Genomic DNA, 27909 nt, shown 5'->3' on the forward strand with positions numbered 1-27909 from the left:
TATATTGACATTGTGCCCTACGTACATATGTTGCCACTGGGGGGAAATATGTTTGTATAGGCGACATAAAATTGTGGTAAATATCAGCTTGGGAAGTAGTAATATAGGTTCCATAACTCCCCTACTTAATTATATTCAAATAGGCATAAAAATATGAAAATACAAATAGTAGGAAAGGGAAATAAAAAGGACTAACATATCATATTGGAACAGGTGAATACCTCTGAAATAATCACCAAACATGACACAGTATTTTTTTCAAATGGGGTAGGGTACAAGCAAATAATTGCTGGAATAAGATATCTGATGTCTTTTTCACACTAAAATGTAATTTTGTTTTCAGTGATAGCATGTGTAGCAATTGGGGAAACTTTCCACAGTGACCTGTGCTTCATGCTACTTTGATCCATACTTTCCATGGAACCACGGAAGCATAGGTTGAGTCTTTACTACAAATGGTGACAGGGTCTTGGAGGAGAAACACATTAGGGAGAGAATAAGGTGAGAAAAAGGGCAAAGTTAAGAGGGAAAGTCACAGGCTCTTTCTCAGTGGTGATTAGCTTAAAGCCCACAGCTTAGACTGTTGGCAGCCAGGTAGCTGTTTCCCTGGTAACAACTGGAGCAGCAGAGTTATCGAAATGTGATGTTACAAAAGCAAAAAGTAAAATTCACTATTTTGCTTGTAGAGCAAAAGATCTAGTGCATTCACTATTTTTTTTTTTTTTCCTGGAAAAGTTAGGTTTAATGGGGTGGGGCATTGACTATCCTTGATTTTGATAAAAGAAAAAATTGGGTTATAAAGCTGTTAGTGGAAATTTCTTTTTCTTTTTTTTTTTGGAGACAGAGTTTCATTATTTTCTCTCAGGCTGAAGTGCAATGGCATGATCTTGGCTCACTGCAACCTCTGCCTCCTGGGTTCAAGCTATTCTCCTGTCTCAGCCTCCTGAGTAGCTGGGATTACAGGTGCCTGCCACCATGGCTGGCTAATTTTTGTATTTTTAGTAGAGATGGGGTTTTGCCATTTTGGCCTGGCTGGTCTCGAACTCCTGACCTCAGGTGATCCGTTGGCCTCGGCCTCCCAAACAGTTGGGATTACAGGTGTGAGCCGCTGCACCTGGCCTGTTAGTGGAGATTTCTTTTGTTCCTTTTTTTTTTTTTTTTAAAGGATACTAGGTTCATAGGCTTAACATTAATCATGAATTGTTAAAACTGGAAACCAGGATATCCAGGTTACACCAAAGTACGTGTCACAAAATTCAACCAAACCAAGGTCCACAGGGCTTTACATCTTTTTTTTTCAATTTTAATTTTTATTACTTTTTTGTTATACTTTAAGTTCTGGGATATATGTGCATAGCGTGCAGGTTTGTTACATAGGTATACACGTGCCATGGTGGTTTGCTGCACTCATCAACCTGTCATCTACATTAGGTATTTCTCCTAAAGCTATCCCTCCCCTAGCCCCCTACCCTCCAACAGGCCCAGGTGTGTGATGTTCCCAGGGGACTTTAAATCTTTCAGAATCCTTTTGAGTTAATGCGCAAATAGATTGTGCTGGTTTATTTTTCTACCTTGTGGAATGCCTTGGCCTCTGGGGATATCACTGAGGTATCAAAGAATATCAATTGAGAGAGAGGTATAGAGGATCTCAGATACATGAGTTTATTATGAATGTATAAATGGCGTTTTGGAAAACAAGGATGACAAATATTGACCCAGACTGCCAGTAAGTGTTAAGGATGGGAAGGCTATAGCTAAAGGCGGAAGAGCTCTCTTAAGTTTCTGTGTTTTAAATTCTTAGGAATCAGGTATACTGTTTCTCTCAGGAACATAAATACTGATTGTGTTGTTCATTAGTGTTTATTAAAAAAAAAATTATGGATTTTTATGAGCTCAGTCTCTACATTGAACTAGTAGTTAAGCCATGGTTTTTCACCAGCTTGAAATGCTCATGCCTGCACAAATGTCAAAATCATGTAAAATTATTCAGAGGATACCATAAATTTGATAATCTATTCTAAATTGGTTTAATCTGGAGATGTCAGCTGGATAACAATTATCAAGTGGAACTGTAATTAAACAAACCCTCACCATCCAAATTGTTTATTATATTGTGCCATTCTGTGAACAAATAATCTAAGATGTTCTGGTTTATATAGGCATATTTCACATAGCAAGCATGGATAAATTCTTGATTTATGTAAATGATTAAAATGCCTAGTTCCATACACAGAGAGACTATCATGACATTTCGGCATAATACAGGGAATAATTTTTATTTGGGAGAATATCAGCATAACAAGCACCTCACATTTTTTCTTCTTACAGTACATGAAGATGATGGGTGTCAACTCCTGCAGCCATTTTTTTGCCTGGCTTATAGAGAGTGTCGGATTTTTACTGGTTACCATCGTGATCCTCATCATTATACTCAAGCTTGGCAATATTCTTCCTAAAACAAATGGGTTCATTTTGTTCCTGTATTTTTCGGACTACAGCTTCTCGGTTATTGCCATGAGCTATCTTATCAGTGTCTTCTTCAACAACACCAACATCGCAGCTCTGATTGGAAGCCTCATCTACATCATTGCCTTCTTTCCATTTATTGTTCTGGTTACAGTAGAGAATGAGTTGAGCTACGTAGTCAAAGTGTTCATGGTAAGTCAACTGTTGGAATGGCAGAGTGGGAAATGACCCATATTTGTTTGTTTGTTTGTTTGCTTATTTTTGGATTCTCAAACTGGAAGTTCGCTTATCTAAATTTGAAATTCAGTGAAAGCAAAGTAAGCTCAATGTCCTAATGATAGCTTTTCCTACATCATTGTATACCATACAAGACAATGAAGCGCTTACAAAACCATGATATGTGATACTGTTAAGAAATAGTTCCTAAAGAAAGAACAGTTAAAATGTCATACATCATGTTTCAGAGGTCGTCAAGAATTCTGACTTCTCTCTGGTCCAATTCCTGAAACATCTTGGAGCCTCTGGTATTGGAATTATTCTCATATGTGAACAATTGTCACGGTTCTCATGACATACAATATAGCTTAAATGTGTAAAGACAAATGCACCGACAGCATATAATCAACCTTAAATTCTTTTCTGCCTTTTCAATTCAGAAGCACTACATTAATTTACGAATTTTAATTAAAGCATTAAGATTACTGACTGAAATTTAGAAAGCAGAAGCAAATTTCATCATATTAAAACTTTGCTATTTATGGAAATAAAAAGTAATGAATAACTTTAGTATTGACAACTTTGGGTTCAAACAATATTTAAATTTCTAATTTGTTGCAATTATCAGTATTCAATCAACTGATATTTTAGTATATTTTTATTCATAATACTTCTATACCTGAAATAAATGTATGGAGTGAAAACACCTTCTGGCCCTTAATGTTTTCAGTAAATTTTAGTCTTAATACTGAATTACTCCATAATTACCTATTTTATTACTTGTCAAGCAACATTTAATGAGTTCAAATGTATATTTTGATTTTTTAATAAATGGTTACAAGTTGTAATTTTCCTGTTTTTATTTTCTGCTGTTCCCTCTGCTCTTCCTTCACAGTTGTAGCGTGGTTGGTAAGGGACTGCTGTATTTTTAAATTTGCTTAGAGAATGAGCATCAATTTTATCTATACAAATGTCCAAACTTTTAAGTATTTTAGGATCCCTCTGGGTGAAAAACATGAAATCTACAAGAACTATCATTGCTGTTTCCTTTCTTCACAGAGCCTGCTGTCCCCAACAGCATTCAGTTATGCAAGCCAATACATTGCACGATATGAAGAACAGGGCATTGGTGGGTCCCCTTTCTTTAAAACTGGATTTTATCTTTCACAACTGTGCTGTGTGTCACAGAAGAATAAACACTTATGTTCACTTTTTAGGTCTTCAGTGGGAAAATATGTACAGCTCACCAGTTCAGGATGACACCACTTCATTTGGCTGGCTGTGCTGTCTAATCCTAGCTGACTCTTTCATTTATTTCCTTATTGCTTGGTATGTCAGGAATGTCTTCCCAGGTATGAATATGCTTCCTACAGATATATGCTTTTTATGTGTAACTTCAACATAAATCAACTAATAATGTGTTCTAATATTTTATTTGCACAAATTTTTTAAATTAAAAAAAAAATTTTTTTTTTTTTTTTTTTTTGAGATGGAGTCTCCCTCTGTTGCCCAGGCTGGAGTGCAGTGATGTGATCTTGGCTCACTGCAACCTCCACATCCTGGATTTAAGTGATTCTCCTGCCTCAGCCTCCCAAGTGGCTGGGATTATAGGCATGTGCCACCACACCCAGCTAATTTTTGTATTTTTAATAGAGCTGGGGTTTCACCATGTTAGCCAGGCTATTCTTGAGCTCCTGATCTCAAGTGATCTACCCACCTTGGCCTCCCAAAGTGCTGGGATTACAGGCATGAGCCACCATGCCTGGCCTTTAATTTTTTTTTTAATTAAAAAAAATCTTATTTGCCATATATAATCTCCAAAAAGAAATACTCAAATCCCAAAGCTAACAAAAAATTTTCAGGATGAGATAATATACTGCTAAATTTCCTCTCAGATATTCCTTTAAAAGATGGAGTGAATTAAGAAGCTTAGAATAGTGTCAAATCAATCCAGTCTCTCTAAATAGGAGTGTGAGATATTATAAGGGAAAAAGCAAATCTCCTAATTCTAAGGAGAATTTACTAGATTCTAGAGGAAGAAGACCTTCTAGGTCTCAGTCATCCTTTCTAACATGCTTAGATAATTTTCCATTTAGCCCTACTTATATTTATGTATTTTTTGATGTTATAAATGAATAAAAGAACATGATTTCATTTATGTAAGATCTTTGTGAAAGACGAATAGATAGAGACAGAAGGCAGATCAATGATTGCGTGGGATGTGGGGTGGGAGCAGGGATTATCTGCAAATGGGCATGAGACACATTTTTTGAGTTATAGAAATGTTCTAATATTGAATTGCACAACTTCATACATTAACTAAAACTTATCTACCTGTACACTTACAATAGGAAGACAAGTAGGCCAACAGCATGCATTGTTATGAGAGAAATGATATGAAATTATATGACTAATAGTTTTAATTATGTTTTTCTAAATGGCAAAATTATCCTTTCAGTCATGGATGAATATGTCTATACATGTCTGTTTAGACCCTTATGGGGATTAAACTGTGGCATTTTCTGGGTTGGAAACCCAGAATCTGGATCTGAACTAGTCTTATCACTGTAAAATCACAACTTGTAGCATTTATTTCATAGATATATAGTGGCTTTTTCCATTACAATAAGTGTACAGTTAGATAAGTTTTAGTAAATGTAAATGAAGCTGCTTAAAAACTAACGAGCAAAAAAGTCATCTTTTTTTTTGCTTTACTTTGGAAACTGAGACCACCTTTTGGTTTTATATAGTGTCAAAAAATAAGGCCGGGCGCGGTGGCTCATGCCTGTAATCCCAGCACTTTGGGAGGAGGGTGGATCACAAGGTAAGGAGCTCAAGACCAGCCTGGCCAAGATGGTGAAACCCCATCTCTACTAAAAATACAAAAAAAAAAAAAAAAAAAAAAAAAAAAAAAAAAAAAAATTAGCTGGGCGTGGTGGCACGCATCTGTAATCCCAGCTACTCCAGGGGCTGAGGCAGAGAATTCCTTAAACCTGGAGGGGTGTATGTTGCAGTGAGCCGAGATCGCGCCACTGTACTCCAGCCTGGTTGACAGAGTAAGACTCCGTCTCAAATAAATAAATAAATAAATAAATAAATAAATAAAATAAATTAAATAAATAAATAAATAAATAAATGAAACTACTTCCTAAACCATACATAGGATCTACTGTTTCGTTTCTGATGTTTAATGTTAACAGACAACTAAAACTCACTTTTCCTGATACATTTTTATTCCAGGGACATATGGTATGGCAGCTCCCTGGTATTTTCCAATCCTTCCTTCTTATTGGAAGGAGCGATTTGGGTGTGCAGAGGTGAAGCCTGAGAAGAGCAATGGCCTCATGTTTACTAACATCATGATGCAGAACACCAACCCATCTGCCAGTAAGACAAGTTGGTCAACAGCATGCCTTGTTATGAGAGAAATGATAAGAAATTACATGACTAGTAGTTTCAATTATTTTTTTCTAAACGGCAAAATTATCATCCTTTTAGTCATGATGAAAATGTCTACACATGTGTCTTTGGACTCCTATGGGGATTAAATTGTGGCTTTTCTGGGCTTATTAGCTCAGTTGGTTAGCATATGGCACTAATTAGGCCAAGATTGCAGATCCCTTTGTGGTCCAGTTAGACTCACACAGAGAAAATTTTGTTCCTTGGCCACAATCTGCACCCCTAACTCCAGCCATCTGTCACCAGTCATAAGAAGTAACCAAGTAACAAGTATCAGTAATTTAGCATAACCCATCCCAAATACTGGAAAAATAGTTCAAAGCTTATGTCTTCCTGATGCTAGGTGAGTCATGTCATCTTTATAAAGTGAGTACGGGCCACATAAGTGGTCCTTTTGTGATGCCTGAAGCAGGTGTAGATAGTTATTAATGATCTGGACTCTATAAACCGCAGATCTGAACTAGTCTTATCACTCTAAAATCGCAACTTGTAGGCATCATTTATTCCATAATTTGGTATCATCCTGCCCAACCAGGGGACCAAGCCTTAGATATATCTTTTGACTATTTGATATTTGTTGAATAAAGGAGAATTTGTAATTATAATACCATATTCCGGGACTGCTTTTTCCAACAAAGAAGGGTGACATAAACCTTGGTTCTCCACTCTTATTCATTGTGTAACCAAGTGAGGAGGCTGAAGACTATAATAAATCATTTGTTTCTGGAATTTTTATTTTACTTAGAGGGTTATACTTTTATAGTCTTCAATTTTTAATAAAGATAAAGTCTAACTCTAGCTGCCTTACCTTACTTGTGAGTTTACAACTCTTTCATTGATTTCTCTCCAGGTCCTGAATACATGTTTTCCTCCAACATCGAGCCTGAACCTAAAGATCTCACAGTTGGGGTTGCCCTGCATGGGGTCACAAAGATCTATGGCTCAAAAGTTGCTGTTGATAACCTCAATCTGAACTTTTATGAAGGGCATATTACTTCATTGCTGGGGCCCAATGGAGCTGGGAAAACTACTACCATGTATGCTAACTTTTTGACACTTATTGCCATAGAAGCATATTACAAAAAAATACAAGTTTTTAAAAAATAAAGTAACCTACATTTATAAAAACCAAAGTTATTACATTTCCCAGATGGAAGAAGATGGCTCAACTTGTATGCTATAGAATGGAGTCAAAATTAAAGATTCTAATACTTCAAAAAATGTTTAATTCAGAGCCAATTTTGTAAAATGGGGAGTTTCCAAGAAAAATAAATATTCTTGGCACCTCTTAGACAATAGGAAATTCTACAACATTGAGTTCATATTCTTAGGTAGAGACTATTGGTTGGGGCTCATTAGTAACTGATCTCTTTTTTTCTTTTTTTTTTTTTTGAGATGGGAGTCTCGCTCTGTCACTCAGGCTGGAGTACAGTGGCGCGATCTCGGCTATCTGCAAGCTCTGCCTCCTGGGTTCACGCCATTCTCCTGCTGCAGGTGCCTGCCACCATGCCCAGCTAATTTTTTGTATTTTTAGTAGAGACAGGGTTTCACTGTGTCAGCCAGGATGGTCTTGATCTCCTGACCTCGTGATCTGCCCATCTTGGCCTCCCAAAGTGCAGTAACTGATCTCTTAAAGGGAGTATCTGCTTTCTGGTTCATCCCTGGTCTCTACCAAGTTTCACTGCTTCATACACCCACCCTGTTTCATTTATTTGCGTTTCTAGCCTGGTGTATATATGTGTGAAATTGCACATCCTGATATAGACACACTTAGCCTCAGTTGCTCCTTCACAGGAAACCTTTGCCTTGACTCATAAAGAAACAAAGGAACCACCAGCTATCAGAGAGAAGTCAGAAAGGCCAGGAGCAGAACATAAGCTGTTCTTTCTCACTCCTCACCTATGTAGCATTTTCCTGTGTCAGAATGGAGAAGAGATTCAACTGTTTTGAAAGTGACATTCTTTTGAATTGTTTTTTTTTTTTTTTTTTGATGGAGTCTCGCTCTGTCGCCCAGGCTGGAGTGCGGTGGCGCAATCTCGGCTCACTGCAGTCTCCGCCTCCCAGGTTTAGGCCATTCTCCTGCCTCAGCCTCCCGTTGAATTGTTTTTTATATGTAATTTGCTCCAATGCTCCACATTCACTTAGTTGCTGAGTCAGCCCTAAGATGCTGTTGGTGCCCTAGGCCTTGTTTGAGAAAAAGGATCAGTTGCTGCATATCTTACTTAGTATCATCATGAATCAGCTCAGTGACTGCGAAAACACTGGAATTAATTTTTTTTTTTTTTGTAAATAAAAGGGGACAAAGGAAGGTCATGAAATGAGTGAGCATAAAGCCTCTGCTATTTGCATGGCCTGTTTAAAGTCAAAGTTGGCTTTCTAGGGAGAATACAATGACAAAAAGGCCATTTTTTTTTAACTTTTATTTTAAGTTCAGGGGCACAAGTGCAGGTTTGTTACACGGGTAAACTTATATAATGAAGGTTTATTTTACATATTATTTCATCACTCAGGTATTAAGCCTAGTACCCATTCTTATTTTTCCTGATCCTCCCCTTCCTTCCACCCACCACCCTCCGAAAGCCCCACTGTGTGGTGTTACCTTCTATGTGTCCACGTAGTCTCATCATTTAGTTCCCACTTATACGTAAGAACATATTTGTATTTGGTTTTCTGTTCCTGTGTTAATTTGCTAAAGATAATGGTCTCCAGCTCCATTCATGTATCCAATAGGCAATAAGAGGCTAATGAAGAAAAGGAACAGAGAAGGCTCTTGAAGAGGCTATAATTTTAGCTGAGAATGCCCCCATTTTATTGTTCTAAATAGAAATCTTTAATATAAAGTATGTTATTTGTATTTCAATGTTCATATGGGAAAACTGCATATTCTGTTGTTCATAATTTAATCCAGAAGTCTGCAATGCAAGGCACTGATTAGGTCACTGAGACAAAGTACTTAGAAAACAGGACCTTTCTCTGACCTCATGGAGCTCACACTGTAGTGGAGAGATGGGTATTAAATAATTGCCCAGTTTACTAACTATCTGAAAGATGATGGGGAATTATCCAGGTGAGAATATTCTAATCACAGTGTAGAGAAAAGGACTGGAGATGAACAAAGAGCATGTGGGAGAAAAGGACTGGAGATGAACAAAGAGCATGTGGGAAGTAGAGTTAGGAGCTTAGAGTGATGGGTTAGGCAGGTGATGATGATGATGGTCCCATGAGGATAGCTGTGAAAACGGTGGGATGGGCATGTAGTTAGGAGATTAAGATAGGAGGAGAGTGCAAAAATGACTTATGGATTCCAGTCTCATGCAACCAGTATATGAATTTATCACATGGTGAAAGAGGCAAGATCAATGAGGGTGTGGCTTTTAGGGTAAAGATCATGAGCTCAGTTTTAAACATATTGAGTTGAAGGACCCTGTAAGAAGTCTCACAGAGAAGTGGTATTGTTTGATAGATATATAGAGCAATCCTGGAGCTGAATAATGAGGTCTGGGCTACAGATGTAACTTTGAGATATGCCAACTTGTAGATGCTAAGGGATGTCAGGAAAGTGCATGGGTTTGCTCAAGGAGTGAGAATGTACTTGAAATTTAAAAGCCCAGTCGTGGCCAGGCGCAGTAATCCCAGCACTTTGGGAGGCCAAGGCGGGTGGGGCACAAGGTCAGGAGATCAAGGCCATCCTGGCTAACACAGTGAAACCTCGTCTCTACTAAAAATACAAAAAATTAGCCGGGCATGGTGGTACACGCCTGTAGTCCCAGCTACTCGGGAGGCTGAGGCCGGAGAATGGTGTGAACCCAGGAGGCAGAGGTTGCAGTGAGCTGAGATCGCCTGATCGTTTTTGTCATTGTTACCACTACCACCGCCACCATCATGTAGCATTTATGTAATACTCTGAATTATTAAAAACTTAATTTTTCTTATTTCCATTAAATACCATTTTATTTCATAGTTTGCCTTTGCCTGAGAAAATACACTGTATTTTTTCTTTCTAACAACTGAGATATAGTTAGTCCTAATATCTAGCTTCAATGCTTGGCTTATACCTAATTTATCATTTCTTCATTTCCAGTTCCATGTTAACCGGGCTGTTTGGGGCCTCAGCAGGCACCATTTTTGTATATGGAAAAGATATCAAAACAGACCTACACATGGTACGGAAGAACATGGGAGTCTGTATGCAGCACGACGTCTTGTTCAGTTACCTCACTACTAAGGAGCACCTTCTCCTATATGGTTCCATCAAAGTTCCTCACTGGACTAAAAAGCAGCTCCATGAGGAAGTAAAAAGGCAAGTTAAGACAGGAATGAGAACCTAAGTTGCTAACTCCTCTCAAAGACCCATAGCTTGGTTGGTAAATCTCTGGAAATGATACCAATAGGAAATGTTTTCTCACAAAATAATTACTTTTTAGTTTTTCTACTTCTTTAATATTGCAAACATTTAAGGTCATTATCCTTATCGGCCAAGTATTACACTGAAATTGTTTAACTCTCTTCATCTCTGGCTCCCATATTGCCCCGAATCCTTTGCTTCTAATCTCCATGGCTACTACACTGGTCCAAGCCTCCTAAGTGGATTCTTGGATTTCACTCTCTTGTGAAATCTGTTCTTCAAAGAGCAGCCAGGGTGATCTTTTTCAACTGCAGATCAGACTATGTCACTCCTGGATTTAAATCGTCCAATGGCTTCCTTCCACGCTCAGTATAATACTCAATAACATCCTTATCAAGGCTTAGGAGCCTTATCAAGCCTTACAAGCCTTATCAAGCCTTATCAAGGCTTAGGAGGTCCTTAGCAAGCCTTATCAAGGCTTACAAGGTCCTAAGTGATGTGCCTCCATTCTCACTTCTGATTTCATGTCCTTCCACTCACCTCCACATTGACTCTGCTCTAGGCACACTGGACTAGCTACACACGTGACTATCCTAGGCCTGCTCCAGCCTCAGGGCTTTTTACTTTCTCTTCCCTCTACTTACAGCACCCCCCACCCAGGTGGCCATTTGACTTATTCGTGATCAAATGACCACTTTCCTGGTCTCTGCCGAAATGTCACCGTTTCTGAGATGACTGCCATATATAAAACGGATGCCTAAAATAGCATGTCCCAGCCACTCCTTATCTTATATTCTGTTTTAGTTTTTTAGTTGCACTTATCACCACCAAAACTCCCTTGAGAATATATTTACTGACTGGATTTCCCTATATCCCTCCCAATACACACACTTACTAGAACATAATCTCCTTATGAGTAGAAATTTTATCTGTTCACTGCTTTTCCCAAGTCTGTAAAACACAGCCTGGCACAAAATAGGCAGGCACTCTCTAGATATTTGTCAAAGGAATGAATTATGTATTCCTTTGTTTTTTTTTTTTTTTCTGAGTATTAATTTTGTACCTCCAATCAGGTGATAAATAATAGAAAACTATATTATGAGTCCTCAAGAGTTTATTGTACCTTACTGAGCACATAATAGTTATTTAGTGAATACATATCGATTAGGGTTATTTTATGTTTCCAGTACTCAAATAATATATCTGTAAAAAATAACCATCATACATTATTTTTGAAGGACTTTAAAAGATACTGGACTATATAGCCATCGTCATAAGAGAGTTGGAACGCTGTCAGGAGGAATGAAGAGGAAGTTATCTATTTCCATAGCTCTCATTGGTGGATCAAGGGTAGTAATTTTGGATGAACCATCTACTGGAGTTGACCCATGTTCTCGCCGAAGTATATGGGATGTTATATCCAAGAACAAAACAGGTATGAGTAGTTTCTCAGAAATTCTCCACCCAGCAGTCATACTTCTGCCCTCTGGCATATACAAAAGCAAACTGAGGCTGGGTGCAGTGGCTCACACCTATAATCCCAGCACTTTGGGAGGCCAAGACAGGAGGATTGCTTTGAGACCAGCCTGGGTAACACAGTGAGACCCTGTCTGTACAAATAATAATAATAATAATAGTAATAATAATAAACAGCTGGCTGTGGTGGCTGGCATGTGGAGTCCTAGGCCGTCAGGAGGCTGAGGTTGGAGAATCACTACTTGAACCCAGCAGGTCAAGACTGCAGTAAGCTATGATCAAGTCACTGCACTCCAGCCTGGATGACAGAGTGAGATACTGTCTCAAAACAAACAAACAAAAAACAGCAAATTGTTGACTTTTCTGTTTATGCTATCTTTAAAAACATTTTTAAATTTATTTGTATAGATACATAATGCTTGCACAAATTTATCAGGTATAATATCTTTTAAAAGTCTAAGATTGGCTCTTTCTTTTCTGAAGATTTTTCTCCCAGGTAACTTTCTGGGTCAATTGGTTAATATCTATGTACTGCCCACTGTCGGTTGAGCATTTAACTGGCCTTTTTGAGAGCATGTAGATCTAACAGAAGTTTCAAAGTTTAATGCTTAGAGGAGCTAAGAATCTAATTAGAGATATCAAACATACACAAATGAAAATAAACTGAAAACAGACTAAATAAGTGCTAACAGGATGTGAAGTAATGGAGTAATCAGAGTGGAGTGGAATAATCAGAGAGGAATATTCAAAAAGTCTTAAATTATTGCTTTTTCATAATGAAGAAAAGGGAAAAGAGGGAGAGAAACAATGCAAAATGAACCCACGGGAGCAAAATTCTAATAGACAAAGAATTGCCAATGCCCACATGACAAATGGTGAACATTTAGTCATTCAGCATAATAAAGGATTATTTGCTGTTTATTTGTATTAAAAATGCCTCCAAATATTTAAGAATACCCTTCTGAATTTTTCTTTCTTTTTTTTTTTTTTTTGAGATGGACTCTTATCTGTTACCCAGGCTGGAGTGCAGTGGTGTGATCTCAGCTCACTGCAACCTCCACCTCCCGGGTTCAAGAGATTCTCCTGCCTCAGCCTCCCAAGTAGCTGGGATTATAGGTGTCTGCCACCACACCCGGCTAATTGTAGATGGGGTTTCACCATGTTGGCCAGGCTGGTTTTGAACTCCTGACCTCAAAAGTGATCTGCCCGCCTCAACCTCCCAGATTGCTGGGATTAGAGGCGTGACCCAGTGAGCCTGGCCCTGAATTTTTCTTGCATCATTTTGGAAGCTCTTTGAGGTCAGTCAGTTTTTCAGTTAGCTCATAAAATGTGACTCTTCTCCTCAGATGTCACAGGATTTACTCTGGCCAACTCTGTGTATCTTGGGAACTGTACTTTCCTGTTTCATTCTCTGTTGTTCTTGTCTGTGTTTTCAAGCCAGAACAATCATTCTGTCGACGCACCACTTGGATGAGGCTGAAGTGCTGAGTGACCGCATTGCCTTCCTGGAGCAGGGTGGGCTTCGGTGCTGTGGGTCCCCATTTTACCTCAAGGAAGCCTTTGGCGATGGGTATCACCTCACGCTCACCAAGAAGAAGGTGGGAATGGGAGAAAATATACCTTATTATGGCGTCATAAATTAAGTTTTATGTGAAATAGAAGCAGAGTCTCTCCAACTTTATTCATTGCTAAAATTCATTAGTATACTAGCTTAGTGCTTCTCAAATTTGAGTGAGCATCAAAATCCTGGAGGTCTTGGCTAAAACCCAGAGTTCTGGCCTCACCCCAAGAGTGTTTGATCCTGTAGGTCTGGGATGGGAGTCCGGAATGTAGTATATTTCTCTTGAGTTCCCAGGTGATGCTGATGTCGCTGGTCTGGGGACCGCACGTTGAGAACCAATGTGCTAGATAAAAAAATGATTGACATCTTAAGGTTACTGATGGAGAATCAGGCTTTTAGTTCTTCTAACATTTCAACCTAGAAAGCCAAAAATTCAATTTTCTGCTTTATCAAAAGCAAATAAAAAGAATATGAAGTCCTGGGTTCACTTTCTGATTAGCACTCCTCAAGTGGCAGTGCAGGGACTGTAACTTACACAGGTCAACGGTATCTTTACATCTTTTGGAGAACAAAAATGCTCACCACCTAACAGAATATATGATTTAAAAATACTGTGCAAGATGTATATGCTATTAGGAAGTTTTCAACTGCCTCCATTTATTTGATATCTAATCCTCCTGATGTGACTTAAAAGATATAATAAGATGTTATACTATTAATAGTTGTACTGTTAATTATGATACTCATTAATTTAGAAATTTATGTATTAGGTACATTATGCCTTATGATATCCAAGCACTGTCCCAGGCACTGGTGACACAGCAGTGAACTGGTACTGTGAAAAGTCTCTGGCCTCTTAGAGTTTATATTCTGATGGAGTGTGAGGAATTCAGATGATACAATCAATTAAGTAAATTATTTCATATATTAGCAATTAGTACATCACTTAGTATCTTTATTTCTATGCTATGGATAGAAATAAAGCAGGGAATGCTGAGTGGGGCAATATTTAAGTAGGGTAATAAGAGAAGAGGTTCTTTGATAAAGTGATAGTTGAGCCGAGAGTTGGAGGTGGTGAGAGAATGGGACATATCGCTATCTGGAGGCATAGGACCACCAGTTGCAAGGACCCTGAGGAGGGGATGTGCCTGAACCCTAAGCCCTCTAGCAACAGAAAAGAAATCACTGTTGCTAGAGTAGAGCAAATGAGAGGGAGGGGGTTAGAGAAGGGACAGGGTGACGTGGGAGAATGGGGCCAGCAGAATAGGGACTCAAGTGGCAAAGGGGTCTCTAGAGCAGTGATGTATGATCTGACTCAGGTGTGGAGTGGCCTAAAAGAGCTCATCACCTCACCCTCTGATTAGGGCCCTGGGGCACTATAGTATAAAGACAGGAGAGTGTTTTAATTCCTACTTTTCTCTCTTAGAGTCCAAATTTAAATGCAAATGCAGTATGTGACACCATGGCTGTGACAGCAATGATCCAATCACATCTCCCCGAAGCCTACCTCAAGGAGGATATTGGGGGAGAGCTTGTTTATGTGCTGCCTCCGTTTAGCACCAAAGTCTCAGGGGCCTACCTGGCACTCCTACGGGCACTCGACAATGGCATGGGTGACCTCAACATCGGGTGCTATGGCATTTCAGATACCACCGTGGAGGAGGTATACCTCAACATTTCTTTTTTTTCTTCAAGCTGATATAACTTGCTGTTCCCTTCAAATAAATATGTGCCATTTTTCCTAAAAAAAATTTTAAAATAAATATTTCACAAAATTAGAAAAGCTTCACATTTTTTCAATACTCTTCTTATGTAAGACCGAGACTAAAATGTTGCCCCAGCTAGACAGCATGTATCTTTTACATACAGAAATATTCACTTGAAGTCAGATGGGAAAAATTTGTCTCAATAAATGTGATAAAAGTTCAAAATCAAGGGTAAGCTTAGAAATGAGAAAAGATATGCACTTTTCATGTTAATGAAGTGATCTGGCTTCTCTTTCTAGGTCTTTCTGAACTTGACCAAAGAGTCACAAAAAAGTAGTGCTATGAGTCTTGAGCACTTAACGCAAAAGAAAATTGGGAATTCCAATGCCAATGGCATCTCAACTCCTGATGATTTATCTGTGAGCAGCAGCAATTTCACCGACAGAGATGGTATGAATCTAATGTGGATATTTTGTTTAATTCCAATAGATGACATAAATGAGAAAAATCAGAGACAGACTTTGATTTTTAAAAATTCAACTCTGAAGTTTCATTCTAAATTCAAAAAAACACTAAGGAAATTTAAGCCTCCTTTTTTAAGATATAAAATATTCATTAAACCAAATCGAATCCTCTATTTCAAAAGTACTTTGAAGAATGTGAAAGAACTCCCTTGATAGTGTGGTGATGAGTATTCCACCTACCCACCAGAAATTGTTTTCAAGATGTCACTTCTACAATTTCAATTCATGCTCAGCAAGTTAAAATTCTTCTTGTAATTGGGGCTAACAATGGACAAGATTACCATGTAAAGTAGTTCACTCCTTGTTATTAGACATGTTGAAGTAGAGACAATAGCCATAAAAAAAAGTAAAAAAAAAAAGGAGTTGCCACTCTTTATGGTACCCTCACTGGAAAACATGTCTAACCTACCTGAATCTGAGTCTTTCAGGTGCTGAGAAACTGCTTTTGGGGAGAGTTTCTGAGTTAATTAATTTGGCTAAGAGTCTATAATAGTAGATTTCCTCCCCCAATCCTTAACATAGGATATGCTTAAAAAATCATATTGCTTGACACGACTTTGAGGGATTGGGCTCTTTTGAAAATAACTTTTATTGTCTCTTCTCTTTCTGACAGTTAATTTATACCTCTGGAAACACCATTTACTTAAGGAATCATAGAGTAAAATGATATATAAATCATGGAGTGGTCATTTCAACAGTTTTTGCTTACAGAAAAAAATCTCTAGGAACAGAACTTTTAATTAAACATTTGCCTGGCTCTCAAAGTCAGGAAAGATAATCTCTGATGTTTGTAATTCTGGAACTAGAGGCTAATTTGCCCTCTGTCATATTTCTCATTTCTTTTCTTTTATAATTGTGGCCTCCATGGCATTGAGGACTTTGATTAGAAAGTGGTCATCTGCTGCAGGAAGCAAAGGCTAAGTATGTGCCTCTGCATGTGTCTTATAATTTGAAACTATTCTTCAGTCCAAATGTTCCCTTCATTGACATTATCTTTTAGAAAGCACATTTATTCTGTTTGATACACCTGTAAGTCATCCACATGTAATTTCTCAAGAAACAGAAAAGCATACTAATTAACTGAAAATATTCAGCTCCTTCTACAATTCCCTTTTGCAGAGATATGAGTCTGCATTTAAACTTGTTCACTCTGTTTAATTGGAATTCATTTTAAATTAAGCAGCTTTGTATTTTTTTCTTATCAGCTAAATGAAGATCATGATTTTTGTGCTCCATAATTTCTGATGGAAAACTTAAAATATACACAGAGTTGATGAATACCATCATCTTATCACCTATGAAGGCGTGCGTGGTGGCAGGCTTTCGGAGAGAATGCTATATTTGAACCTGTTTTTAGAGGGAGCAGCTGAAATTATTAGCCATAGAGCTCTACTGAGGAAGCAATGGTTTATGGCCTCTATGGCTGCTCTGCCGTGGAATTTTTCTCAGCACCAGAAAAGCATTTCGAAGTATGGGGAGGGCAGATATTTTTTCTAATGAGTTCTTTTTTTTAATAACTCTAGTGGCAAAAATGGAGTTTTGAAAGGCCGTATAATCATTCCAAATTTCTAAAGAGAATGTAATAAATATGTGGTTGAACTAGAATTGTACTCTGGAAGAGAGGATTTCCCTTTTCCTACTCTTAGTGTGAATTAATTGGACCTCATGTTAGAATCAGAGCCAATTAGACTTACAGTCACTAAGTTACTCACAGTAGGAACAAATTGTTAGATTAGGTTGGTGTTTGAGTTTGTATTTGTATTTGTCTCACATGAATTTAGTCTCTTCATAGAGACCATCTCTTGGGTATTAGTAATATATACTGAGTCTGCGTTGAGACTTTAGAGTTTGAGGACAATGATCCTTTATGAAATTCTAGATATCTAACTTTGACATGTAAAATTACTATGCCTATGACTAATAATATTTTGTGTATAGTGAATTAGAATCTTCAAATCACTTTACACATAGTTCTGTATGAGATGGACATTATAGTTTTCCGTTTTCCCAATGGAAGGTCCAAGGCTAAAGCTGATAAATGAAATTGCTGAACCTCAAATCCAAATCTTTAAAAGCTTTTCCCACCACACTGTATTATACCATTTATCTATAGTTTCTGAAGTTACTTTATTCCTTATCAAGATTTCCCAGAACCATATCCAATCTCTTTTTCTTAATCAGACAAAATTCTGACAAGAGGAGAGAGGCTGGATGGCTTTGGACTGTTGCTGAAGAAGATCATGGCTATACTCATCAAGAGGTTCCACCACACCCGCAGGAACTGGAAAGGTCTCATTGCTCAGGTTATCCTCCCCATCGTCTTTGTGACCACTGCCATGGGCCTTGGCACACTGAGAAATTCCAGCAACAGTTATCCAGAGATTCAGATCTCCCCCTCTCTTTATGGTACCTCCGAACAGACAGCCTTCTATGGGTAAGTTTCTTTCTGTTAACTAAAAGAACGTTTCCAAAATGCTGCCAGGAGTGTGGTTGTACCTGAATGAATGCCATGAGATGCTGGAGAATAAAGTACTTAGAAGCCACGGTACCTGATTCTGCTAAAGGAATGAACAGTTGGATTGATTGCAGTATGTTACTTCTATTGTCAAAAATAGTTTTTTCAGTTTTTGCATTCATCTAAAACTAAAGTTATAGTAGATACTTATTTTTAATGACTAGACTTAATCAAGAAAGCCAGGTTAGGTGTGGCTTCCCAATCTGTTGTAATATACAGCAAATAACTTTTTATTGGTCTCACAAATATTAAATAGCAATGTCAGAATCCTATATAATATAATGTTACATATACAATAGGTGATCAATGATGCATGTGACAATTAGGTGAATAAGAAGGCAGCCAAATAGAGACATGTGCATTTTCCTGTGATACCTTTCTTTCTTTTCCTGAGGCTGTGTCTTTTTTTAGATTTCTTAGATTAAGAAAATAGTCCTAGGCTGAGCGCAGTGGCTCACGCCTGTAATCCTAGCACTTTGGGAGGCCAAGGTGGGCAGATTACTTGAGCTGCAGAGTTTGAGACTAGCCTGCCACCGTGGCAAAACCCTGTTTCTACTACAAATACAAAAATTAGACAGGCCTGGTGTTGCTCACCTGCAATATCAGCAATTCAGGTGTTTGAGGTAGAAGCATCGGTTGAATCTGGGAGGCTGAGGTTGCATGGAGCCATGTGATGGCACCACCGCACTCCAGCCTGGGAAACACAGCAAGACTCTGTCTCAAAAAAGAAAAAGAAAACCGTTCTATATATACCACGTTTCATTTCTTCAAGCATGATTTTAATATGGGAGACTAGTAGAAAAATCATGAATTTTTTTCTGTCCTTTCATATTGCAGGAATTATCACCCGAGCACAGAAGCACTTGTCTCGGCAATGTGGGACTTCCCTGGAGTTGACAACATGTGTCTGAACACCAGTGATCTGTAAGTGGTTCTTGCTCTTCTATTTTGTGCTGTTTTCAACATTCCAGTTTGAGTGTGCTCATGTGTACGTGGGTGTGTGTGTCTGTTGTTTGCCTGGAAGAAAGCTGTACCCTGATAGAAATCCCTGTTTAACAGATTTTTGTCTATCTCCTTTAGTTCATTTCTTAGTTATCCTATGCTATACCAATAAATATTAGATGTCTCATGATTTGTACAACTCTCTTGTATTTTCATTTAATAGTCACAACCTTGTGGATTATTAGTCCCATTTTACAGATAAAGAACGAGGTTCACAGAGACTAAGATACTTATCTAGCTGAGATTCCAACTCTCATTTGCACTATACAGTGTTGCTTATTCTAATGTCTGAGATAGCATTAATACATAACTCATGTAAACTTGACCTTGGTGTATTATTATGCTAAAGTGTCCTCTTCCTGTCAGAAGAGAGGATGAAAAGAGCAAAGAGAATAAAGGAGAGAAAAAGCCCCATCCTGACACAGTAAGACAATTCAATAAGCACTGGTCTCAATACTATATAATCAATAAATGCTTTCCCTTGTCCCCCATCACAAAATGTCAAATCCTTTGGAAATGGTGGGGCAATGTACATTGAAGTTATGAAAAATCAGGAAATTTTATCTGTGACTACACACATGAACTTAATACCAAATACTTGTTTATATGCTCATATGCAAATATGAGAACACATATACATACACATCTCACAGCAATATCATTTAAACTTGCAGACGGTGTTTAAAGAAAGACAGTCTGGAAAAATGGAACACCAGTGGAGAACCCATCACTAATTTTGGTGTTTGCTCCTGCTCAGAAAATGTCCAGGTAAGATGGAATTCAGTTTCAGTGAAATGGGACAATACGGGAATAGATATCGAAGCTCGAAAGATCTATCTAGGTTACCAAAGAATCAGTAAAAGTTCATTTTATGGAAGCTAGCAGCTCAGAAATATGGATCTGGGTAACTCAAAAATACTGACTTTGAACATCAGCTTACTGTTTTAAATCCATCACAGGACCAATTTTCAAAGGTAGGTAATTCTATGATGGTCTTTGTGGAAACCAACCGAAAATGAATTTTTGGTCTCAATTTAGAACTAAGTAGAAGGCTCTGTGTTTCACATGGAAAAAAAAAATGTGACCATAACTGGCATATTTGAAATATAGCAAGACTGCCACTGTAGTGGTCAGCTTGGAAGTCAATAATGTATAAGTCTAGAAAAGAACTCCATATGTCTCTAAGCAACACCTCCAGGCTTCAGGAAAAAAAATAATTTCCTGAAAAAAACAGGAAAAAATTATTCATCACTTACTCCGTCTGTATTCTATAGATGCAGACCTTAGTTTTCTAAGCCTAGCAGTTCACCACACTTTCACAAGAACCAGATTCGCTAGAGAAGTTCAAAATTGTCAAAGAAAAAAGTCACTATTAGTTTCTACTAGTTACTATATTGCCAACTAAATTTCTTGCAATATTTTCTTCAGAGTGACATACGGTTGTACACTGAAGTGTCTTGGTATAATATTTTATAATGAAAATATCTTCAGTGAATGCAACCCATTTTGGTGTTCTTATGCAAAATCGTTACTAACAGTAGGAGTTGGGACCCAGTAAGAATCTTTTGGAATCCCTGCATATTTAAAAATTAGTCTTGGCCAGGTGTGATGGCTCAAGCCTGTAATCCCAGCACATTGGGAGGCTGAGGCTAGTGGACTGCTTGAGCTCAAGAGTTCAAGATCAGCCTGGGCAACATGGTGAAACCCCATCTCTACCAAAAATACAAAAAGTAAAATAAAATTTGCTGGGCATAGTGGCATGCATCTGTGGTCCCGGCTACCCAGGAGGCTGAGGTGAGAGGATGGCTTGAGCCTTGGGAGTTCAAGGCTGTACCACTGCACTCCAGCTTGGGTAGAAAAAAAAATTAGTCTTAACCCAGTATTAAAAGTTTTAAAATCCTTTATCTCATTTAGCTAACTTCAGAAGTTCTTTATGTATTTCTTTAGTTCACAGTAAAAGTTACCTAACTTAATATGTAAAGTTGAAATCTGTATAGTTTTTATTAATCTAAAAAATCTAGGCCAGGTGCAGTGGCTCATGCCTGTAATCCCAGTACTTTGGGAGGTGGGAGAATTGCCTGAGCCCAGGAGTTCAAGACCAGCCTGGGCAACATAGTGAGACCTCATCTCTACAAAAAATTTAAAAATTAGCTGAGTGTAGTGGTGTGCACCTGTAGTCCCAGCTACTTGGTGGGGCTGAAGTGGGAGGATGGCTTGAGCCCATGAGGTCAACGCTGCAGTGCTGTGATTGCACCATAGCACTCCAGCCTGGATGACAGAGAGAGTCCCTGTCTCAAAATAAAAAATGTAAATTAAAAATCCAGTAGATCTTCAATTTTTTCCAACCAATTTTGTCATTTAATTAACACCCCTAAATCTATTTCCAACTATTTAATAACAATGAGGTCACTTTGCATAATTGATGCTCTGTATACTAGACGTACAATATGAATAAAGTACTAAGTTTTTTGAGAGGGAAAAAAATTATACTGCATATACATCAAAAGATTAAGAGAGTAAAAAGGAAATCTGCAGAGTAGAGAATGATATTCACAATATACAACAAAGGACTCATATCCAGAATAAATGTGTATATAAAGAGCTGCAAATCAATGAGAAAAAGATAAATAAGATAACAGAAAAATTAGCAACAAACATGAGACACTGTACAAAGAGCATATCCAAATGGCCAATAAATATATAAAAAGGTAGTCATCAGGGAAATACAAATTTAAGCCACAATGCAATACCACTCCACACTCACCAGAATGGCTAAAATGAAGAAGAGGAAAAATTCTAAGTGTTAACAAAAATATGCAGCAGCCAGAACTCTCATACTCTGCTCTGGGAATTTAATTTTGTGCAAACAGTTTTTAAAACTACTTGGCAATATATCCTACTGCTAAAAATTTGCATACCTGTGGGACCTGCAATTCCACTCTTACTGGATACCCATCAGAAATATGAATAATGCCCACTAACAGAATAGGTAATGTCAAATACAATATATTTCCACAGTAGTATATGAACAAAATGAGAATGATTGATCTACCACTATACATAACATATGGAAGATTCTCATAATAATAATGAGTGAAAACAGATACAAGAAAACACATTTATACTATTCCATTAATATGAAATATAAAAATAGGCAACACTAATCTTTGTTACTTTGGGAGTGATAATGATTTGAAGGGAGTGTGATGAGGGGGCTTCTGGGGTATTGGTCCTGTTCTGTATCTTGTTTGTTGGTGACTGGTTCCACAGGTGTGTCAGTTTGTCAAAATTCATCAGGCAGTACAGATAATACATGTGCATTTCTCTATGTATAGTATAATTTAAAAATTACACTGAATACATAAGAGTATTCTCTTTTAATTATACGTGAAAGCAGTGTCATTCTGGAATGCGATCTTCATGTTAATATAACTTGATAAAAGATAAAATCCAGCACCGATTTTTTAGAGCAAGCTGGAACTTTATGTTCTTGAGATATACATACAGGTGGCACTATAAAAAAGTGCTAGACTTTTCCTAAACTAAACTTCATTGCAAGGAAGCATGAGAAGCTACACTGAAAATTAAATTATCAGGAAGTGCTGAAAGTTACAAGCATAAATATAAATGGTTAAACTAAGCTCTAAACAAATATACTTGGTAATATAAATACCCACAAGGAAAAGTAATCAGGGTACACAGGAACCCTCCACTAGCTTTGTGACTTTTCTGTAAATCTAAAATAATTCCAAACTAAAAGTTTATATATATAAAACTAATATATATATATATATATACAGACACACACATATACATATATATTAACTAATATACGTATAACAAAGTTCTGACTCTTACGTTACATACCTAAAACTAACGTATCATAAACTTTTCATCCACTGCTATCAATCCTTGAAAAGTGTTTTATTTTCAATTTGTGGCCAACATTTTTTTCCTTCCCCAAGAATTATTGAGGAAATTTTATCATCTTAATGTTTAACATTATTGTCCAAACATATTAAGCCTCAGCACAGTGAAGGAAATATCACACATTTGTTAACTTGTGTTCTTTCAGGCCTTTAAGTGAGTCCTAAACATAGGGATTTGCTCTACATGACTAATAACTATTTGTTCTAATTTCTTGCGTAGGTGAGATGACTTCTTTTGCAAAACTCTTTAGAGTCAAAGGACAGTCTTATCACACTCTACCAGTTGCAGTAATAGACAAATCATGAGGCTGAAGCTCCTTGACAGTCTATTTAACTTGCATGGCATTGGCCAGAAAAAAATTCATTTTTAACTTCATTTTCCAGGAATGTCCTAAATTTAACTATTCCCCACCTCACAGAAGAACTTACTCATCCCAAGTAATTTATAACCTCACTGGGCAACGAATGGAAAATTATCTTATATCAACTGCAAACGAGTTTGTCCAAAAAAGGTAAAATACTCTGTTTATAACATATTTAATTGCTTTCTAATTTTAATGGTAGCTGCCTTCTAAACTAGAGACAATAGATATAAATTTCTATTGTTTACATTTTACGTGGTTAAATTCTCAGTTTTATTTAAACAACCTTATATATTGAAATGTAAATAATGATTAAATTAAGATTTATTTGAGCAAACTGAAAACCATTGGTTATTTTAGGCCTCAAAAATGTAATGTTAAATGTGTACATTTGTTTTTCCTTGAAGTCAAAGAGAACTTATTGACTGGCTTATACCAACTTGGAGAGGTTTAAGGCATGACTTTTGATGACAACTGGCCTCAGTTCCAATATGAATATCTCAAAACTTAAGAGTGTGATATCTGCATATGGACAAAATGTGTTGTTCATGTGTAGCAAGGAAATGGGCTTGTACTTAAGCTACCTAAGCATTTATCATAGACACAAAATTGGTAGGCCTTCAATTGCTGCCATTTTCTTACTTCTTTCATCTCTTCCCTCCTTTGTTTCTCAATATATATCCATGATTAATATTCATTGTAAAAATAATTAGAAACTACAGATAAGCAAAAAGAAGAAAAAAATATTATTTCTCCACACAGATATAAGCACTATTGATATTTTGGTGTATATCCTTCCAGAAGTTTCCTTGTCACAGATATACATGTAAATATTTTAACAAAGTGGGTTTTATTATAAACCAACTATCTTAAAATCTGCCTTTAAAAAAAGCGAATGACATACTATGATGTTATTTGCGTGTCAAAAATATATAGCTCTATAGCATTACATTTAGGATGATAGTCACAAGATTATTCTAGTGTGATTGCACCACTATTTATTTAATCTGACCTTAATTTGGTAGGCCAGATTAAGTATTTTGGTAAATAACCAAATTTGGTAAATTAACCTATTCTTAAAATTACTACTTGCATTTAAAAAATCAACTTTTCATTTTTATACCATGAATTGACAAGCAGTTAAATAGACTCAACTTGCCCTCAAATATTCAGGAAAAAAAATGTATAATATCTGGGGACAATATAGGGGAAAATTTGTTTCTTTGCGCTGGGTACGTAATTCCTCCTTTAGCTCTGAGAAGTTTGATGGACTTCTCTCCTCTCTTCTCGTCAAAGTCATTCTCTGACCAGCTTTGATCTGTTGCTGGTGATGGGCTGCGCTCCTTTGCAGGGGGAGATGCGCTCTTATTTTTTGAATTCCCAGCTTTTCTGCCCTGCTTTTTCCCCATCTTTGTGGTTTTATCTGTCTCTGGTCTTTGATGATGGTGACGCACTGATGGGGTTTTGGTATAGGTGTCCTTCCTGTTTGATAATTTTCCTTCTGACAGTCAGAACCCTCAGCTATAGGTCTGTTGGAGATTGCTTGATGTCCACTCCAGACCCTGTTTGCCTGGGTATCAGCAGCAGAGGTTGCAGAAGATAGAATATTGCTGAACAGCGAGTGTACCTGTCTGATTCTTACTTTGGAAGCTTCCTCTCAGGGGTGTACTCCACCCTGTGAGGTGTGGGATGTCAGACTGCCCCTAGCAGGGGATGTCTCCCAGTTAGGCTACTCAGGGGTCAGGGACCCACTTGAGCAGGCAGTCTGTCCCTTCTCAGATCTCAACCTCCGTGTTGGGAGATCCACTGCTCTCTTCAAAGTTGTCAGACAGCGTCGTTCGCGCACAGGCCTCCGCTGCTTCCCCTGTTATTTTTTTAGCTGAGCCTTGTCCCCAGAGGCGGAGTCTACAGAGACAGGCAGGTTTCCTTGAGCTGCTGTGAGCTCCACCCAGTTGGAGCTTCCCAGCGGCTTTGTTTACCTACTTAAGCCTCAGCAATGGCGGGCGCCCCTCCCCCAGCCTCGCTGCTGCCCTGCGGTTAGATCGCGGCAGACTGCTGTGTTAGCAAGGAGGGAGGCTCCGCGGGTGTGGGACCCTCCCGGCCAGGCGTGGGGTATATTCTCCTGGTGTGCCCGTTAGCCTACAGCGCAGTATTGGGGTGGGAGTTACCCGATTTTCCAGGTGTTGTGTGTCTCAGTTCCCCTGGTTAGGAAAAGGGATTCCCTTCCCCCTTGCGCTTCCCAGGTGAGGCGATGCCTCGCCCTGCTTCAGCTCTCGCTGGTTGGGCTGCAACAGCTGACCAGCACCGATTGTCCGGCACTCACTAGTGAGATGACCCCAGTACCTCAGTTCAAAATGCAGAAATCACCGGTCTTCTGTGTCCTTTGCGCTGGGAGTTGGAGACTGGAGCTGTTCCTATTCGGCCATCTTGCTCCGCCCGGAAAATTTGTTATATAGAAGAAATTGAGCCATTTGAAAAAAGATATGAACTGATATTATATCACTTCAGTATTAATTATCTAAAAGGAATATTTGAGTACTAAAATATTAAGGTATTTGAGATGGTGCATGGGTCAGTTAAGATGGAGAACTTGATTACATTATATGTCACTTATTTTCAGGATGACTACTATACGTATGCAATTGTTTAGAAGGACTTATTGCCTCTAGTTATAATGTACACTTGAGACTGAAATATGATACAAAGAATTGATAAAAATGTAAAATATTTGTCAGGCAGTATATTCATTTTATATTGTAAATGTGTTCCTAACAGAAAAAAATGTTGAACTCCTCGTTAAGTATTTTATATCTATTTCAGAAGATTTTCTCCACTAAACCAAAGATACATTTTTATTTTTATTACTCTCTGTAGATATGGAGGTTGGAGTTTTGGGCTGCCTTTGACAAAAGACCTTCGTTTTGATATAACAGGAGTCCCTGCCAATAGAACACTTGCCAAGGTAAATTTTGATCTTTTTTTCTGGAATGTTATACAAATGAGAAGGTGAAATTGATATGTTTAAGCATTTTCATGAGGTGAAAACAAAACATGGGTACAATCAATTTGGCATTGTGCATAACCCGGGGCGCAGTGGTTCCAATTCTGTGTATGTGCCGTAGGGAAACATGTACACATTAGCATCAGGACACATGTGTATACATAGTAGCATTTCTCATAATGGCCAAAAACGCATCCCAAAATGCCCACATGCAGAATATAGAAATAAACTGTTTCATATTCATTCAATAAAACTTTCAGCAATGGACATGAAAGAACTCAGCTCCATATAACAAGGAAGTTAAATCTCCCAAACCTTATCAATAAGGAAAAGACAAAAAGGAATACATTGACTATGATTACATTTACTGTAAACTTTGAGAGTTTATAGGCAAAACTCAACCATTTGTTTAGGGGAAAGGGAGGGTATTATGATTTGGAAGGACATGGAGGGTCAGGGAAAAGGCGTTCTGGAGGCTGGCAATTCTTATTTCTCAACCTGTGTGATGGTTTAAGGGATGTGCTTCCTTCAGAGGTAACACTATATATTTATGACTTGCACTTTTCAATAGTATATATATGTCTTAACTGTTTAGAGAATGAAAATGTGTGTTGTTTAGCCTTGCTTTTTAAAGAACCTGGAAACTTAACCGAATTTAATGGAGATAAATAATTCTGCTCACTTATTTTTCCTTTTAGATTATACCTAAAATGAGGTAGAGTCACGGTAGATTAAAGGCATATTCTTACCTATGTGATCAATGGTACTCATAGGGATTTAAAATTGTCTTCACGTATTTCTCATCTGGTAGTAAGAGACATACACAGTCTTTGGGAAAGTGCGGAAACTAATGTCCATTTCATGACTACTATGTGCCAACCACTAGTATCATCTTTTACACAAACTACCTAATTTTCTCCTCACAGCATCCCTGTGTGATAAATAGTACTGAACCTATTTTAGCCGATTTTTACAGTAAATCATATAGAAAGTAAATAGTGGTGCTGGGGATTTCAGTGCCTTCCTTTTCTTCCTCTCTTCTCTCTCTCTCCACACACAGAGTAAATATTTTTGCATAAAACATGGGAATTTCTAATATAAAATCATTTCTCTCCAAATCAACTTTGCCATTTTGAATTACTAATTCGGTTTCTTGAATTGAGGTTCACCAGTATATTAAATCTGTTTTTGACATAGAATGTAAATAAAATCACACCCCGTTTTTGTAGGTTATAATTCAGAATCAAAAATTAGTAGAGGAAGCCAGGTGCGGTGGCTCACGTCTGTAATCCCAGAACCTTGGGAGGCCGAGGCGGTGGATCAGGAGGTCAGGAGAGATCGAGACCA

At 37.8% G+C, this 27909-nt stretch overlaps 1 protein-coding gene across 1 annotated transcript in view; it reads left to right on the forward strand.

Annotated features, from left to right (window-relative positions):
* The window catches only part of ABCA12 (ATP-binding cassette, sub-family A (ABC1), member 12), a 228171-nt gene that overhangs the window by 159658 nt on the left and 40604 nt on the right, over positions 1–27909 (forward strand). The window contains exons 24-38 of the mRNA XM_011932359.1: positions 2329–2658; positions 3742–3811; positions 3900–4034; positions 5923–6069; positions 6992–7178; positions 10223–10441; positions 11725–11921; positions 13400–13560; positions 14950–15186; positions 15529–15679; positions 17935–18187; positions 19106–19192; positions 19945–20038; positions 23584–23711; positions 26436–26523. Of these exons, the coding sequence (XP_011787749.1) occupies positions 2329–2658; positions 3742–3811; positions 3900–4034; positions 5923–6069; positions 6992–7178; positions 10223–10441; positions 11725–11921; positions 13400–13560; positions 14950–15186; positions 15529–15679; positions 17935–18187; positions 19106–19192; positions 19945–20038; positions 23584–23711; positions 26436–26523 (2484 nt within the window). The remainder of the gene's footprint in view (positions 1–2328; positions 2659–3741; positions 3812–3899; positions 4035–5922; positions 6070–6991; positions 7179–10222; positions 10442–11724; positions 11922–13399; positions 13561–14949; positions 15187–15528; positions 15680–17934; positions 18188–19105; positions 19193–19944; positions 20039–23583; positions 23712–26435; positions 26524–27909) is intronic.

This window comes from Colobus angolensis, unplaced genomic scaffold (genome assembly GCF_000951035.1).
Source record: "Colobus angolensis palliatus isolate OR3802 unplaced genomic scaffold, Cang.pa_1.0 Scaffold95, whole genome shotgun sequence".
Lineage (NCBI taxonomy): Eukaryota > Metazoa > Chordata > Mammalia > Primates > Cercopithecidae > Colobus > Colobus angolensis.